The 14,830-nt window shown below is 36.4% G+C and overlaps 1 protein-coding gene across 1 annotated transcript in view; it reads left to right on the top strand.

The window, feature by feature from the left end:
• Positions 1 to 14,830, top strand: part of UPF2 (UPF2 regulator of nonsense mediated mRNA decay) — a 110,991-nt gene that overhangs the window by 34,809 nt on the left and 61,352 nt on the right. The window contains exons 6-8 of the mRNA XM_043563779.1: positions 1,066 to 1,215; positions 3,488 to 3,591; positions 9,363 to 9,448. Coding sequence (XP_043419714.1) covers positions 1,066 to 1,215; positions 3,488 to 3,591; positions 9,363 to 9,448 — 340 coding nt within the window. The remainder of the gene's footprint in view (positions 1 to 1,065; positions 1,216 to 3,487; positions 3,592 to 9,362; positions 9,449 to 14,830) is intronic.

Raw genomic sequence — 14,830 nt, 5'->3', positions numbered from 1 at the left:
TTATTCCCTCTTTCTTTTTTATCTTTTTTATTGGCCTTATTACCAACTGCTAGCCATTTTGCTTGTTTCTTCTAACCCCTGACATCTAAATCATAAGGATGTTTCCCTGATTGGTCTTTTTACATCTAATCTTTCCTTTCTTTCTAATTTATCTTGTATATTGTTGGTAAGTTAGTTTTCACAGCACTTCACATTTAATTTTTTTTAAATGTGTATTTATTTTTGAGAGAGAAACAGAGTGCATGTGGGGGAGGGGCAAAGAGAGAGGGAGACACAAAATCTGGAGCAGGCTGTCAGCACAGAGTCTGACACAGGCTGGAACTCACAAACCGTGAGATCATGGCCTGAGCCAGAGTCGGACACTTAACCACCTGAGCCTCCCAGGCACCCCTTCATATCGCCTCAGGTTTCTATGTTATCTCCTGGGGGTACCTAGGTGACTTAGTTTGTTGAGTGTCTGACTTTGGCTCAGGTCCTGATCTTACGGTTTATGAGTTTGAGCCCCACAATGGGCTTGCTGCTATCAGCGCAGAGCCAGCTTTGGATCCTTTGGCCCCTCTCTATCTGCCCCTCCCTTACTCACACTCTCATAAAAATAAACATTAAAAATTTTTTTAAATGTTATCTTCTGCTCATGATTGAGTAAAGCTCATACTGCATAAAAGAGAAAGTCTGAACTTGTCATGATGGAATTCGGGACCCATCTTAATCTGAGTCCACTTTATCTAATCAACTTTATTTTCTTCTCATCTTTACTACAATTCTTCACGCCGTGTACGTCTCCTTCCTTCCTTCCTTCCTTCCTTCCTTCCTTCCTTCCTTCCTTCCATCCCTTCAGTAAATAGATGGCATATTGAATCAAAGAAGTTACAGTTTTTGTTCTCAGTGAGTATACTACATTTTACAAAATCTGAGTATATTAAATATACGCTCAGATTTGTTACCAGGTATATATATAGGTTCCAGAACAAGTGATGCAGATTTTATGAATCCTTACCTATTTTTTGTGTCAGGATTTCAGTAAGACTTTTAATTCAGAGATACTGATTCTTTGTTTTCAAACAGAGGCAAAAGAACCTAAAGATAATAAGGAGGTATCGAATCCTGAAGATTTGGAACTTGAGTTGGAGAACCTAGAAATTAATGATGATACCTTGGAATTAGAAGGTGGAGATGAAGCTGAGGATCTTACAAAGAAACTTCTTGATGAGCAAGGTAAGCGCTATATTGCTAACAATTTAATTAAAACAAATTTTTTTTAATGTTTATGTTATTTTTGAGAGAGAGAAACCGCATGAACAGGGGAGAGGCAGAGAGAGAGGGAGACACAGAATCCGAAGCAGGCCCCAGGCTCTGAGCTGTCAGCAGAGAGCCTAATGTGGGGCTTGAACTCACAAACCATGAGATCATGACCTGAGCTGAAGTCGGATGCTTAACAAACTGAGTGACCCAGGCACCCCACTATCGACTTAATTTTTAACTAAGGTTTATACACAGAACCCTTCGTTAAGAATATAGATCTTTACTCTGCAATTCCCTGTTTTCTTGTTTCTAGGCCTTCACTTTTTTGGATTTTAGGATTTAGAACAGAAACACCACATGTCCCATATAATGTGACTATATGCTTTAATGATCATCTACATTCTAAATATCTTCTTAATAGATATTTCTTACACTTCTTTACTTGCTAGTTTGTCCTGAATTTACTTTATTTCTGTGGTATAATCTTTACAGTCCTTTTTTTTGTTGTTTTGTTTTTTTGTTTTTTAAAAATTTTTTCTTAATCTTTATTTTTGAGAGAGAGAGAGAGATAGACTGCAAGTGGGGTAGGAGCAGAGAGAGGGAGACACAGAATCAGAAGCAGGTTCCAGGCTCTGAGCTGTCAGCACAGAGCCCCATGTGGGGCTTGAACTCCTGAACAGCGAGCCCACGACCCGAGCTGAAGTCGGACACTCAACCGACTGAGCCACCCAGGTGCCCCTAATCTTTACAGTCTTAACATAAAGGTATTTAAAAGTTACTCTAAGGGGCGCCTGGGTGGCGCAGTCGGTTAAGCGTCCGACTTCAGCCAGGTCACGATCTCGCGGTCCGTGAGTTTGAGCCCCGCGTCGGGCTCTGGGCTGATGGCTCAGAGCCTGGAGCCTGTTTCCGATTCTGTGTCTCCCTCTCTCTCTGCCCCTCCCCCATTCATGCTCTGTCTCTCTCTGTCCCAAAAATAAATAAACGTTGAAAAAAAAATTTTTTTAAAGTTACTCTAAAATGGCTGAATTATAAAAAGACAACTAGTATATTAGTTGATCTGTTATATTTATATTTGTCTTTATAATTGAGTAATGTTTTATATTTAATAATAAAAATGTTATATTAATTGTTTCCTAAATACTTCTATTGAGTTTATTAGTTAGGACATTTTTAATTGAAGTATAATTAACATATGGTGTTACATGGTTTTCAGGTGTACAGTGTAATAATTGAGTGATTCTGTATATTACTCAGTTTTCCTCACAATAAATGTACTCTTAATCCCCTTTACCTGTTTCATCTGCCTCCCCATCTACCTCCCCTCTGGCAACCACCAGACAACAATTCTCTGTATTTGAGAGTCTTTTTTTTTGTTTGTTTGTCTCTTTTGTCTTTGTTCATTTGTTTCTTAAATTGTACATGTGAGTGAAATCCCAAGGTATTTATTTGTCTTTCTCTGTCTAATTTCATTTAGCATAATACTCTCTGGGTCCATCCATGTTGTTGCACATGGCAAGATCGCATTCTTTTTTATGGCTGATAATATTCCATGTTATATGTGTACCACATCTTCGTTATCCATTTATTAGGATTTTTTTAATTAGAAGAATACCTTCTGTCAGTATTGCATGCATATTTTCTGTATTGGCTTCGTTGTTTGCTCGTGCAGATTTTCTTTTCTCTATATCCTGAAAGGGACGGTGGGCATGGCTGGAGGCTGCTCTAGGCCCAAATCCTTCCCGCCAGTGACATCAGAGGTTCTCCTTTCTCACTGTCAGTACTGAAGTGTCATGGAAGGATCTGGCTCTGTGTCATGACTGCCTGTGGCTGGGAGGAAGGTGGTGTGCTGTGCTTTGGCAGTGCCCTTCCCTATCACAGTCCCATGGGTTGCCTTCAAAGGCGAGCAGGTGATGGGAGTGCTGTCACTTGAAGACGTGGGGGAAGAGATGCTCAGCAGATAAAAATAACAAACTTACTGTCAAACTACGGGCAATTGTTTTTAAGTTTTTGTGTTTGGTGCAAAAGTTTGCCTTTTCATATTCAGTATCTGAAAGACTGTAATGACTTTGGGTTATGCTTCTAGAGATATCCAAACTTTAGGGTAATAGCTCAAAAAAGGCTTTATTTTTTTCACAAGTAAGAAAAGCTCTAGATTATTTCCCAAATAACTTATAATTGAATGTTTATATTATTAGATTGTCTCTCTGTATTTTTTTAACCTATTTAAACACTAATTTTATATTAGAACAAGAGGATGAAGAAGCCAGCACTGGATCTCATCTCAAGCTCATAGTAGATGCTTTCCTACAGCAGTTGCCCAACTGTGTCAACCGAGATCTGATAGACAAGGTATAATTGTCTGTTTAACTTTATGCAAGCACATAAACCTTGTAGGATAGCTCTAATTAGGAATGTCTGTGGGTTTTGGACTATTTTAGCCATAGAATGAACCATTTCTTCAAATGGAATCTTATATGAGAATACAAAATAAACATAGAAGATTGGAGCCAATTTGTAAGTGTTCTCTGAGTTGAGAACTATTTGTTATAGTCTCGAATGGTGTCTAGAATCCTGTTGGCCTGACACTTCTCCCCTTTACATAGGGACCCCAGAGTTTGGAAAATACGGTTTTAGACCAGAAGTTATTTAAAGTATGCTTTGTCAGTTCTTGGAGTGAGTCTTCTGAGGTGCTTTCATGACATTTTTAAGGTTAAAACTTTCATACTAATACTAGGGTTCTATCCTCCACCTTTTCATTGTTTTTGACATTTCCAAAAGCAGCCGGCAGTTTGGCATTAGTGGGTGCAGTGGTAGCAAACTATAGCCTTTGTATTCTTCACTGCCATGAATTAAAAAAAGAGTGCTGCTTTCACTTAAGAATCTCCTTGAAGACTCCATCAAAATTTGTGATTTTATTTCATTTCAACCTTTGAGCACACATCCTTTTAATCTGAAAAAATGGGAATGGCGTGTAGGGCACTTTTGCTGTCTCAAGGTTGTCTTGAGAAAAACCACTTGTGTGATAGTTTGAGTTGCAAGCTCAACTAGTTGCTTTTTTCATGGAATACCATTTTTACTTGGAAGAAGTACTTAAATAACCAATGGGCAAACTGTGGTTATTCAACCTTGGGTATTTAGCAGACCATTTTCTTTTTTTTTTTTTTTTTTTTAAATTTTTTTTTTTTCAACGTTTATTTATTTTTGGAACAGAGAGAGACAGAGCATGAACGGGGGAGGGGCAGAGAGAGAGGGAGACACAGAATCGGAAACAGGCTCCAGGCTCTGAGCCATCAGCCCAGAGCCTGACGCGGGGCTCGAACTCACGGACCGCGAGATCGTGACCTGGCTGAAGTCGGACGCTTAACCGACTGCGCCACCCAGGCGCCCCTAGCAGACCATTTTCTAACACGAACAAAGTGCGCCTCTCACTTCAAGGAAAATAACAAAGTATTACCAATGAACAAATCTGAGTTTTCAACAAAAGTTAGAATTTTGGAAAACTTAATGTCTGCCACCATAAATTTGATACCTTCCCAATTCTTTTCTGAAGAGACTTTATTGAGGAGATTGGCAGTGATATTAAATAATACAGTTCTAAAATGTCGTGTATGTGTGTGGAACATCTGCACAACTCAGTGAACCATTGTTCTCAGTGACCCCTACGCATTGTTAACAGAATCTTGCTTGGGTATCAAAGATGCATTCAAAAGTACAAGATAGGCCAGTGGATTTTAATGTAACATGGCATGAAAAATTGATTTCTGTGGTTTTAGTTTCACATCGCAGCTAGCCCTTAAAAAACTGTCACTTGTCAAGTTTTGGTGTAGTATCAAAGAATATCTATGATTACTGGAAAGTATATTAAAATACACCTCCCTTTTTCAGCTATGTATATGTGTGAAGCTGGATTTTCTTTATTTACTTCATCCAAAAAAACAAATCACCACAGATTAAATGCATAAGTAGACACAAAAGTCTAGCTAACTTCGAAAAAAGTACTTTTGTCACTAAATTTTTTTTCATCTTGAAAAGTATATACTTATTTCCCAAAAAAGTAACAACTAATAGGTTTGTTGGTATTTTTAAGTGAATTAATATTTTAAAAGTCTTTTAGTTTTAATTTCTAGTACAGTAAATGTTGATAAATGTAACCCATATAAACAAAATTCTTTTAGGGTCTTAATATTTTTGAGAGTATAAAGTAAAGGGCTCATGAGACCTAAAGTTTGAAAATTGTTGCTTTAAACCATTTTTTTTGTTGAAGTTTATTATAATTAATTTTTTTTCCCTCATAATGCTTTGATGGTCTCCTATAGAGAATTATAGAAGTTAGTTTATTTTTCAACTTTGAACTCGTTTAGTCCTTCAAATAATTTAGATGTATTTCAGTAACTATTTGTGTAATCGAGCAGGCTTGAAAAACTGTTTCCAAGTTGGTTTACTTCTTGGGATGATTAAATCAATGTATGGCTTTCAAAAACTTAGTAAGTTTGAAATATGATTGAATCTTTCCCTTGCCAGATTTTCATATATTCATTCATATGACCTAAAAAGAGGATGAAAGAGAAATCTTGATACTCTGCTCTACCCCTGTACCCCATTTTGAGCATCATCATGAAAACTGAAGGTGGAAAGGGTCTCATCGGTTTTGTATACTAGTAGTGTTATTGTTCCAAGTGTGTATTGGAAAGTATCCTTTAGCGCCCAGTTCAGTATTAAGAGCTGTTGCCAGTAATGACTATATATTCAATTCAAAGTTGACTCTCAGAGTCAGGTGAAAAATAGGGGCCACTCTTCCCTGTTGGACCCCAGTGTGTTCCCCTGGGAGTCCACTTCTTCATGAAGGGAATTTCTTCCCATATACATTTACAAAGGTGCAATTGGCTTAAGAGGGAAAGGTACTTGGGAAACAGAAAAATCCAAGAATTGTTTGAATTCAGTAATTAGGTAACAATATAGAAATCAGAGTGAAGATTTTTTTTAAGTAACTTTCTATGGGTAATGTCATTCACGGTAGTTTATTTCTGCATATATTTGATGATTATAAGAATGTATTTTTACTAAATAAAATAAGAAATGATTGCTGGATTGTGTCTTTCATTGACCTAAAATGTTTTGAAACAGCTTTTAAAATACTGCTTATTGAGTTGTCACTTAGCTCTTGTTACCCAGACACATACCATCAGGGCGACCTCTTTGCTTCTTTCTCCCCATAGGACAGGACTGGTTAAGTCTAGGAATTCATATACACATGAAGCTTTTTTCTTTGTGGTTTTCTGAAATTTATTCATTCTGGCAGTTTTTCTACTCATGTCATCTTTTGTTTATTTATTGCATATATTTATTAAACCCCTACTGTGTGCCAAGCATTGACATGCTTTAGGGACTCCTAATCTGTGGAGATTTTTGAACGTTGTAGGTTTGTTCCCTAACTGACCTTTGATTATTGTGGTAGGTGAAGTGAATATTGCCTTCTCTGTCTTCATAAAATTTATTTAGATAGAAAATGCAAACTACTTATGTATTTTAAAGGATAGTGTTCTAAAGTAGTTATTGAAATACATTTTATTTTTCATGTTTTCTAATTTATGGTGAAATATACCCATTACTAGCTATTTAAAATTTTTCTTAATATCTTCACAAATTTTGCTTTGAGGTTTTTTCCCATGTTTGTGTGAGAAGTTTTCCAATGTTAGCCTATTTTATTTCCTGAGTTAACCTATTTCATTTTATTTCATGACTTGGGGTTTTTGTTTATTAGGTCCAGAATTTTTCAGTGTTTCATATGGGTGAATTGCTTGAAGGAAAATGTGTTATACTTTTATATTTTCTCTTTGTTATTTTAATTAGCTGTAGTCTTTAATGTTATAAAATGTAAGCTTTAATAACATTTATTATATTCTTTTTACAAGCGTTAAGAAAAATTTATTACTATTTTTTTAATTAAAAAAAATTTTAAAATATTTATTTATTTTGAGAGAGATCAGTCATGAGCAGAGGAGGTGCAGAGAGAGAGGGGGAGAGACAATCCCAAGCATGCTCTGCACTGCCAGCATGGAGCTTGATGCAGGGTTTGAACTCACGAACCCAAGATCATGATCTGAGCTGAAACCAAGAGTCAGACGCTCAACTGACTGTGCCACCCAGGCACCCTGCAGAAGAAAAATTTAAATTGATTTTACTCTTTTGACTAATTGTTGATGTAAAATTTCGATCTTGATGAATACTTCCAGTGTGAGTCAGTTTCCTGAATTTGAATCTAGTCTGTGTTAGTTGTGCCATTTATTTCATCAAAAGATTTAACCAAATAGGAGGTGTTACAGTATATTCTGTCTATAGTGAAGAGTAGAAATCCTTTATAGTTCAGGGAACTCTATGGATCTTCTATTTGCATCTGATAATCAAGAGATTATCAGATTAGAAATTGGGATTAATGATAAAATAATCATTACATGTGAGCCTATGGAAGGACAATATTTGAGATCCTCAAAAGTATATTTAAAGGTAGTTTATTCCTATTTATTTTATTTATTTGAGAGAACGAGAGAGAGTGAAAGCACAGCAAGGCGGGGCGGGGGGGGGGCGGGGGAGAGGGGAAGAAAGAGCATCCCAAGCAGGCTCCATGCTGCCAGCATAGAACCTGATGGGACATGGGGCTCGATCTCATGAACTGTGAGATCATGACCTGAGCCGAAATTAAGTCTGATGCTTAACCGACTAGGCCACACAGGTGCCTCTATTCTTTTTTAAATTATAACTTAAACTTGTTATTTTTCTTAAATGAAATATCAAACAGTAAACTGAAAATATTTAACATTTTAAAAGTATACATGCCTGTGTTTTAAAAATACCGTATATTTATTTATTTATTTATTTATTTATTTATTTATTTATTTTTAATGTTTATTTATTTTTGAGAGAGAGACAATGCGAGTGGGTTAGGGCAGAGTGATAGGGAGACACAGAATCTGAGGCAGGCCACAGGCTCTGAGCTGTCAGCACAGAGCCCGACGCGGGGCTCGAACTCACAAGCCACAAGATCATGACCTGAGCCGAAGTCGGAAGCTCAACCAAGTGAGCCACCCAGGCGCCCCTAAAAATACCGTATTTTAAAAATTACTCATATTTATATTTTCCAGTGGCTTTCCAGAATGTTCATCTCTTCTAGCTTTTCTTTTATGCTTGTATGTTAGAAATATTGATGAAATATTGAACACTGTTTTTTGATCTGTAGCATAGAATGGTGGATTGCTACACTAAATAATAGTTGTATTTATTAATAGTGGGCATGTATTACAATATTGAGGTGTGGTTTCTTTAGTTTAAATTGTCAAGTCTGATTGTTGACACTAAACTAAATCTTTTTCGTCAATGTTGGGGCATTTATTCTTACATATTCCTGAGAATAATGTATGCCTTCTTCTCATTTCCAGTTTATCTTTGCTCCTTTTTGATTATTGTTATTAGCATTAATAATTTTCTTGGCTCCTGGTAACTGTTATTGCTACTTTCTAATTCTATCAGAGTTTTTTCCTGATATTACTTGACTTCAATGAGGTCGAAGGCATTAATTACACATTTCATACAGTTATTTTCCAGATAGTTCATGGTGGGTCTTCAGTCTACCCACTTGGGGTTCTGTTTTTAACACTAGGTTGCAATTAAAAAGTTCATGAGGGGCGCCTGGGTGGCTCATTTGGTTCAGTGTCTGACTTTGGCTTGGGTCATGATCCACGGGGTCAAGCCCCGCATCGGGCTCTGTGCTGACAGGTCAAAGCCTGGAGCCTGCTTCGGATTCTGTGTCTCCCTCTCTCTCTCTGCCCCTCCCCTGCTCACACTCGGTCCCTCTCTCTCTCTCTCAAAATAAGTAAGTAAGTAAATAAATAAATAAATACATTTAAAAAAAGTTTATGAAACATGTATTTTGAGATCTAAAAGGAAAGGATAGTTTAAGTTCGGTGATCCTTTAATTTGGCATATGCTTATAATACCAGTGTTCTAAAACCATTTTGAAATATTTAGGAACACATAGAAGTCCTTTGTAGCATGGAGGGTTTCTGCTTTCATTAGCTAAATCAAAAAAGTTTTTTAAGGAAAAAAGTTTGCTTTTTCTCCCATAGGCAGCAATGGATTTTTGCATGAACATGAATACAAAAGCAAATAGGAAGAAGTTGGTACGGGCGCTCTTCATAGTTCCCAGACAAAGGTAGGTACTAAAAACAAAAAGTAATTTGTTAGTGGTTTTACTCTGTAATGATGGTTATCAGATCAACATTCACATTCAATTATCCCCTCAAAATATCTTTTGTCAACCGAGATGATTGTTTTTTGCATATTTTCTAGGACTTGTTTCACATTGACTTCTGTTCTTTTGTTCTTTTGCCCTAGTGGAAATATTTCTTCTGATGTTTACCTGTTATTTTAAGAGAAAATATTTAAGAATAATAGTAACTTAATAAGAATAGTAATAACTTAATCATTTCTAGAAGCAATTGGTTTACATTTTTGCCTTTGAGGGAGAAAAAGTAACAAAAGGTATGTAAGTTTTTTGGAGAGTTTTTATTTTGTATGAAGATCAGACTTAGTATATCTAATTTTTACAGTTGTTTATAAATGAAAAATTTCAAGTTTTTGTAATTATGCTAGTTTAGAGTTGAAAGTCACATTAGTGATTATGTTGCTAGTAATTCAAGAAGCATATTTAATTGTGTAATGCTTTTAGAGAATAATAATGCTGTAAATTACTCTAAATTAATGGTCCTGAAGTATGCAGGACCACTCAGACTATTGACCTTGGAAACCAGAGGAGATGCATTTCTATCTCTTCAACAATGAATAAATAATTTTGTGAACTATTATGATGATTACATACAACATAGCTAGGGTACATACTTTCCTCAGTAGAAAAGGGTTCTGAGGGATTTAATTAGAGTTTCTGGAGCAGAATTTTAATTAGGCCCATTCGTTGGAGAGGCCCATGATCTCTTAATGTGAGATTTCTCAGTGAAACAAAATTGCTACTTTTTTTTTCCTTTTATACTGGATTTTATCTCCTGTCACCATCATTAATATGAGCATTTGGTTTTCATATTAGTGGGGCAAGAGAGATGGAATATGTTAATAATAGTGAGTAGATAATTAAGAATTATGTAGTTGAGAAAGTCATATAGATAAATATTTTTATAATATGCATTTCATCAAATCTAAGGTACCATTAGTTATGAGGTACACCATTATTTTATGTACAACTGAGAGAGAAAAACATTGCCATTTACATTTAAGACCTTAATTGTGAGGCACATTCCACTTTCATGTATTTGTAAATGGGAAAAAGCTTACATCTTGGATTGATGAAAACTCAAATACTTTTTCCTCAGTATCTTGGACCAGTTTTTTTTTCAACTGATTCTTTCCTTTTACAATGGAATGTTTATTTTCAGATTTTTCTTTTCAACTCTTTATTTGCATGAAGAAACATGTATTAACAATTATTTGAACTTATGTAACAGAATAAACCAAAGTTAGCAAAAATAAAAGGTCTTGTTTACAAAAGAAATTATGCAGTGATGTTTAAGTAGTTTACTTGTAAAAGACTGTCTCTTTGCATCCCCATTCTGTCCTTCAGCACACCCTTCCCTCCCAAACCACCACCCCCTCAAGAACGTCCTCAAAAGCTATTTGGTGTTATGCCACTTGTATCTCTTATAACTCTGCTTATCTGTTTAGCTCAGGAAATAGCTGCAAATTAGATGTACTTGGAATCTGCTACAAGTGTAGACTTAAAAGTAGTGGGAATTAACAATTATGGTTTGAGAGGAAAGAAAAAAAGTCAAGGGACAAGTACTTGAAATGTATAGCATTCTAGAGCCATGAGGAAGAGACTGCATAGTCTATATACCTGAAATGTATAAATACAATCATTTGGGTTTTTTATAATCCACCTGAGTGATCAGGAAAGATTAAATTATGTTCTACAATTTATTCATTTATTAATTCATTAAGGGTCTGCTGTATTCTGTGATTAGTGCTAGAGATACAGTGTAAACAGGACAGATTAGGCTCTTGTATTCATACCACTTACAGTTTGGAAAAGAAGAAAGACAAAGACTTCTAAGTGTAGTTACCAAGAAGAATCACAGCATGCTTTCAAGTATATAGCAAGTGGAACTGATTGATTTAGTCTCAGGAGTCCGAGAAGGCTGTCTGGAACAAGGGTTATTTAATGGGAGTCTTGAGAAAGGAATTAGCTAGGCTAGATGGCTGGGGAGAGGAAATGTAGAGAGCGCATTCTGATGGAGGCAACGGAGTATGTGAAAAAAGCTAGAGACAGGAAAGGTCCCGACATCAAAGTATTGCAAAAGCTGCTTTCTTGGTTTTGTTGGGTGTTATCCTCTAGACTAAGCTACAGGGAGGAGGCCATGTTTACTTCCTTATCCCCAGCACTCAGCATAATAGCGGACATGTAGAAGGCAATAGAATTACATAACATGGTATTTCATGCCTTTTCTTATCTAGCCCCCTTTCAGCTTCAGTCAGAATTCTAGGCACTCTTCCTCTTGCAAAATCCTGATCTGTAATGATTTCTTGAATACCTTTGCTCTCTTTACTTCCAAGCCTCTGTTTTCTAATCTGGGATGTTCTTTTTTTTTAAGTTTATTTATTTTGAGAGAGAGCAGGGGAGGGGCAGAGAGAGAGAGGGACAGAGAGAATCCCAAGCAGGCTCCACACGGTCTTTGCAGAGCCCAGCTCAAGGCTGGAGTTCACAAACCATGAAATCATGACCAGAGCTGAAACCAGGAGTTGGACGCTTAACCAACTGAGCCACCCAGGTGCCCCTGCCTGGCATATTTTTTATCTTTCCACCAAAAATTTCTGGCTTGCCCTTTAAATCTTAGCCTAAGAGTCATCTTCCCTGAACAACATCCTCATTTCCATTATGTCCATGTAAATGCCCTTATTGCACTTTCCACATAATGTCTTTGTACGAAGGATCAGTCACATATCCCACCTGTGTCCCCCCAAAGCGTAAAGACTACAGGCTTTTTGAACATTCTGGGGGTGCCTGGCTGGCTCCATCGGTAGAGCATGCGACTCTTAATCTTAGGTTGTAAGTTTGAGTCCCATATTGTGTGTAGAGATTACTTAAAAAAATAAAAAAGTTCTGAATCTTTTCATTTTGTACATTTTCAATACCAAATACAGTTTTGGTAAGTGCTTGAAAATATTTGATAAATTAATGTTGGTCATATGCAAATCTAAAATTTTATTTTAAAAAATAAGTAGTACATTTACAGGGCTCAAAACCCAGAAGTATAAAAACATTGTGTGCTGAAAAACATCCTTCAATATATCCTTGTCTCCCTATATCCAGTTTCTACTCTTTCCAGTTGGAAACCACTGTCTCGATTCTTGTGTATCTTCCCGAAGTTTCTTTTTCATGTACAAGAAAATGCAATTATAGATTCTTATATTTCCTGTTTTTTGTACAAGGGCAACTTACTGTGCTTATCATTCTGAACCTTACTGTTTTCACTTAACAGTATATCTTGGAGATCTTTTCAGATCAGTATATAAAGATTTCCCTTGTCCTTTTAAAGCTGCAGTGTTTCTATTTATGAATGTGCTATATTTAATCATTTTGGACATTCCAGTCTTTGCCATTACAAACAATGCTGTATTTCTACTTCCCCTGACTTTTTTCTCCTCTTGATCATGTTAGCTACTGGTTAATCCATTTTAGTTTCCTCACCAGTAAAACGCCTCAAGAAGACCAGCTTCCAAATGATAATGTATTATATCATTTTACTATTGTTTTACTCCTTACTTGTATCTTTACTGATTTCTTCTCTCTTGGTTTCTTCATTCTGTTACTTTTTTGGCATTTGCTGTATGCCAACAATTATTTAGCATTTACTGAGAATGGTCTTAGTTCTGACTTGTGATTTCTGTTTGTATGTTTTCTAGAAATTCTCCAATTTTAGTTTATATTTCCTTTTTGTTTCTTAAGGAGATGTTTGAGAAAGTCTTGAAAAACTTCCAGGTTGTGGGATGTTTTGGTTTTGTTTTATTTTGTAACTTGGTTAATAACTCATACTCTTACTGCACTATGAATAGAAAATATAATTTATTCTTTTTGGAATTTTTTGAAATTTTCTTTCTGGCCTATTATAGAATCAATATTTGTGAACATTCCTCGAGATTTTTTTTTTTTTAATGTTACATGCTTTTTCTTTTTCTTCAAGTTCTTATTTATTTATTTTGAGAGTGAGACAGAATGAGTGAGAGAGGGGCAGCGAGAGAGGGAGAGAATCCCAAGCAGGCTCTGCACTGTCAGCTTGAAGACTGACCTGGGGCTCGAACTCAGAAACCGCAAGATCATGACCTGAGCCAAAACCAAGTCAGACGCTTAACTCACTGAGCCACCCAGGTGCCCCTAAAGGTTACATTCTTTGTTTTTATGGTGCAGAGTTCAATGTACTGATCAGGGAAGTTTATAGTATTAAAAAACTTTTATTGAGTTCTGTTTTCTTGACCTTTTTTGTCTACTTGCCCGGGGGTCCTGGGCTAAGGAGGTAAATTAAAGACTACTATTGGTGTGTGTTGTTTTTCTAATAACTACTGTGATTTCAGTTTTTCAAATGTTACTGTTGTGTTACTTGGTGTGAAGATAAAACTCACACCTCATTGTGAATTTCACCTTTTATAAAGTGTCATTCTTCGTTTATTTATTGTTTTCTTTTTTGGCCTGCTACTACCTTATCTGGTATTTATATTACAATTTCTAATTTCTTTTTATTTGTGTTTTTATAGTATGTTTTTGCCCTTTTATATTCAGTCTTTCAGAATAGCTTTATTTTAGTTGAGTTTTTCTTGTATGTTATTTATTTGTGTGTGTGTGAGAGAGAGAGAGCAAGAGAGAGAGAAAGCTGGGGAGAGGGGCACAGAGAGAGAGTGCAGGCTGAAAAGAGGGGCAGAGAGAGAATCTTAAGCACTTAATCTGAACATGGAGCCCGATACAGGACTCAATTCCACGACCCTGGGATAATGACCTGAGCTAAAATCAACAGTTGGACCTTCAACCTAGTGAGCCTCTCTTGTATATTCTTGAATTGAATTTTACTTTGAGATCTGTTCTGAAAATATGTTTCTTATAATTGAGTTAGGATTTTTACTTTATTTTTTATAATTTTATTAAAAAATTTTTTTTAATGTTTATTGAGAGAGAGACAGAATGCAAGCAGGGGAGCTGCAGAGAGAGAGGGGGACACAGAATCCCAAGCAGGTTCCAGGCTCTGAGCTGTCAGCACAGAGCCCGATGTGGCACTCAAACTCACACCGTGAGATCATGACCTGAGCTGAAGTCTGACATTTAACCAACTGAGCCACCCATGTGTCCCTAATTTTATTTTATTTTTTAACGATTATTTATTTTGAGAGAGAGCGGGAGAGAGAGAATCCCAAGCAGTATCTGCACTGTCAGTGCAGAACCCAATGTGGGGCTTGATCCCATGAGCCATGAGATCATGACCTGAGCTGAAATCAAGAGTCAGACGCTTAACCGACTGAGCCACACAGGCCCCCCTAGGGT

The sequence above is a fragment of the Prionailurus bengalensis genome, chromosome B4, assembly GCF_016509475.1.
Source record: "Prionailurus bengalensis isolate Pbe53 chromosome B4, Fcat_Pben_1.1_paternal_pri, whole genome shotgun sequence".
Taxonomy (NCBI): domain Eukaryota; kingdom Metazoa; phylum Chordata; class Mammalia; order Carnivora; family Felidae; genus Prionailurus; species Prionailurus bengalensis.
Note: the sequence above shows the minus strand (reverse complement) of the source record. Positions and strands in the feature narration are given on the sequence as shown.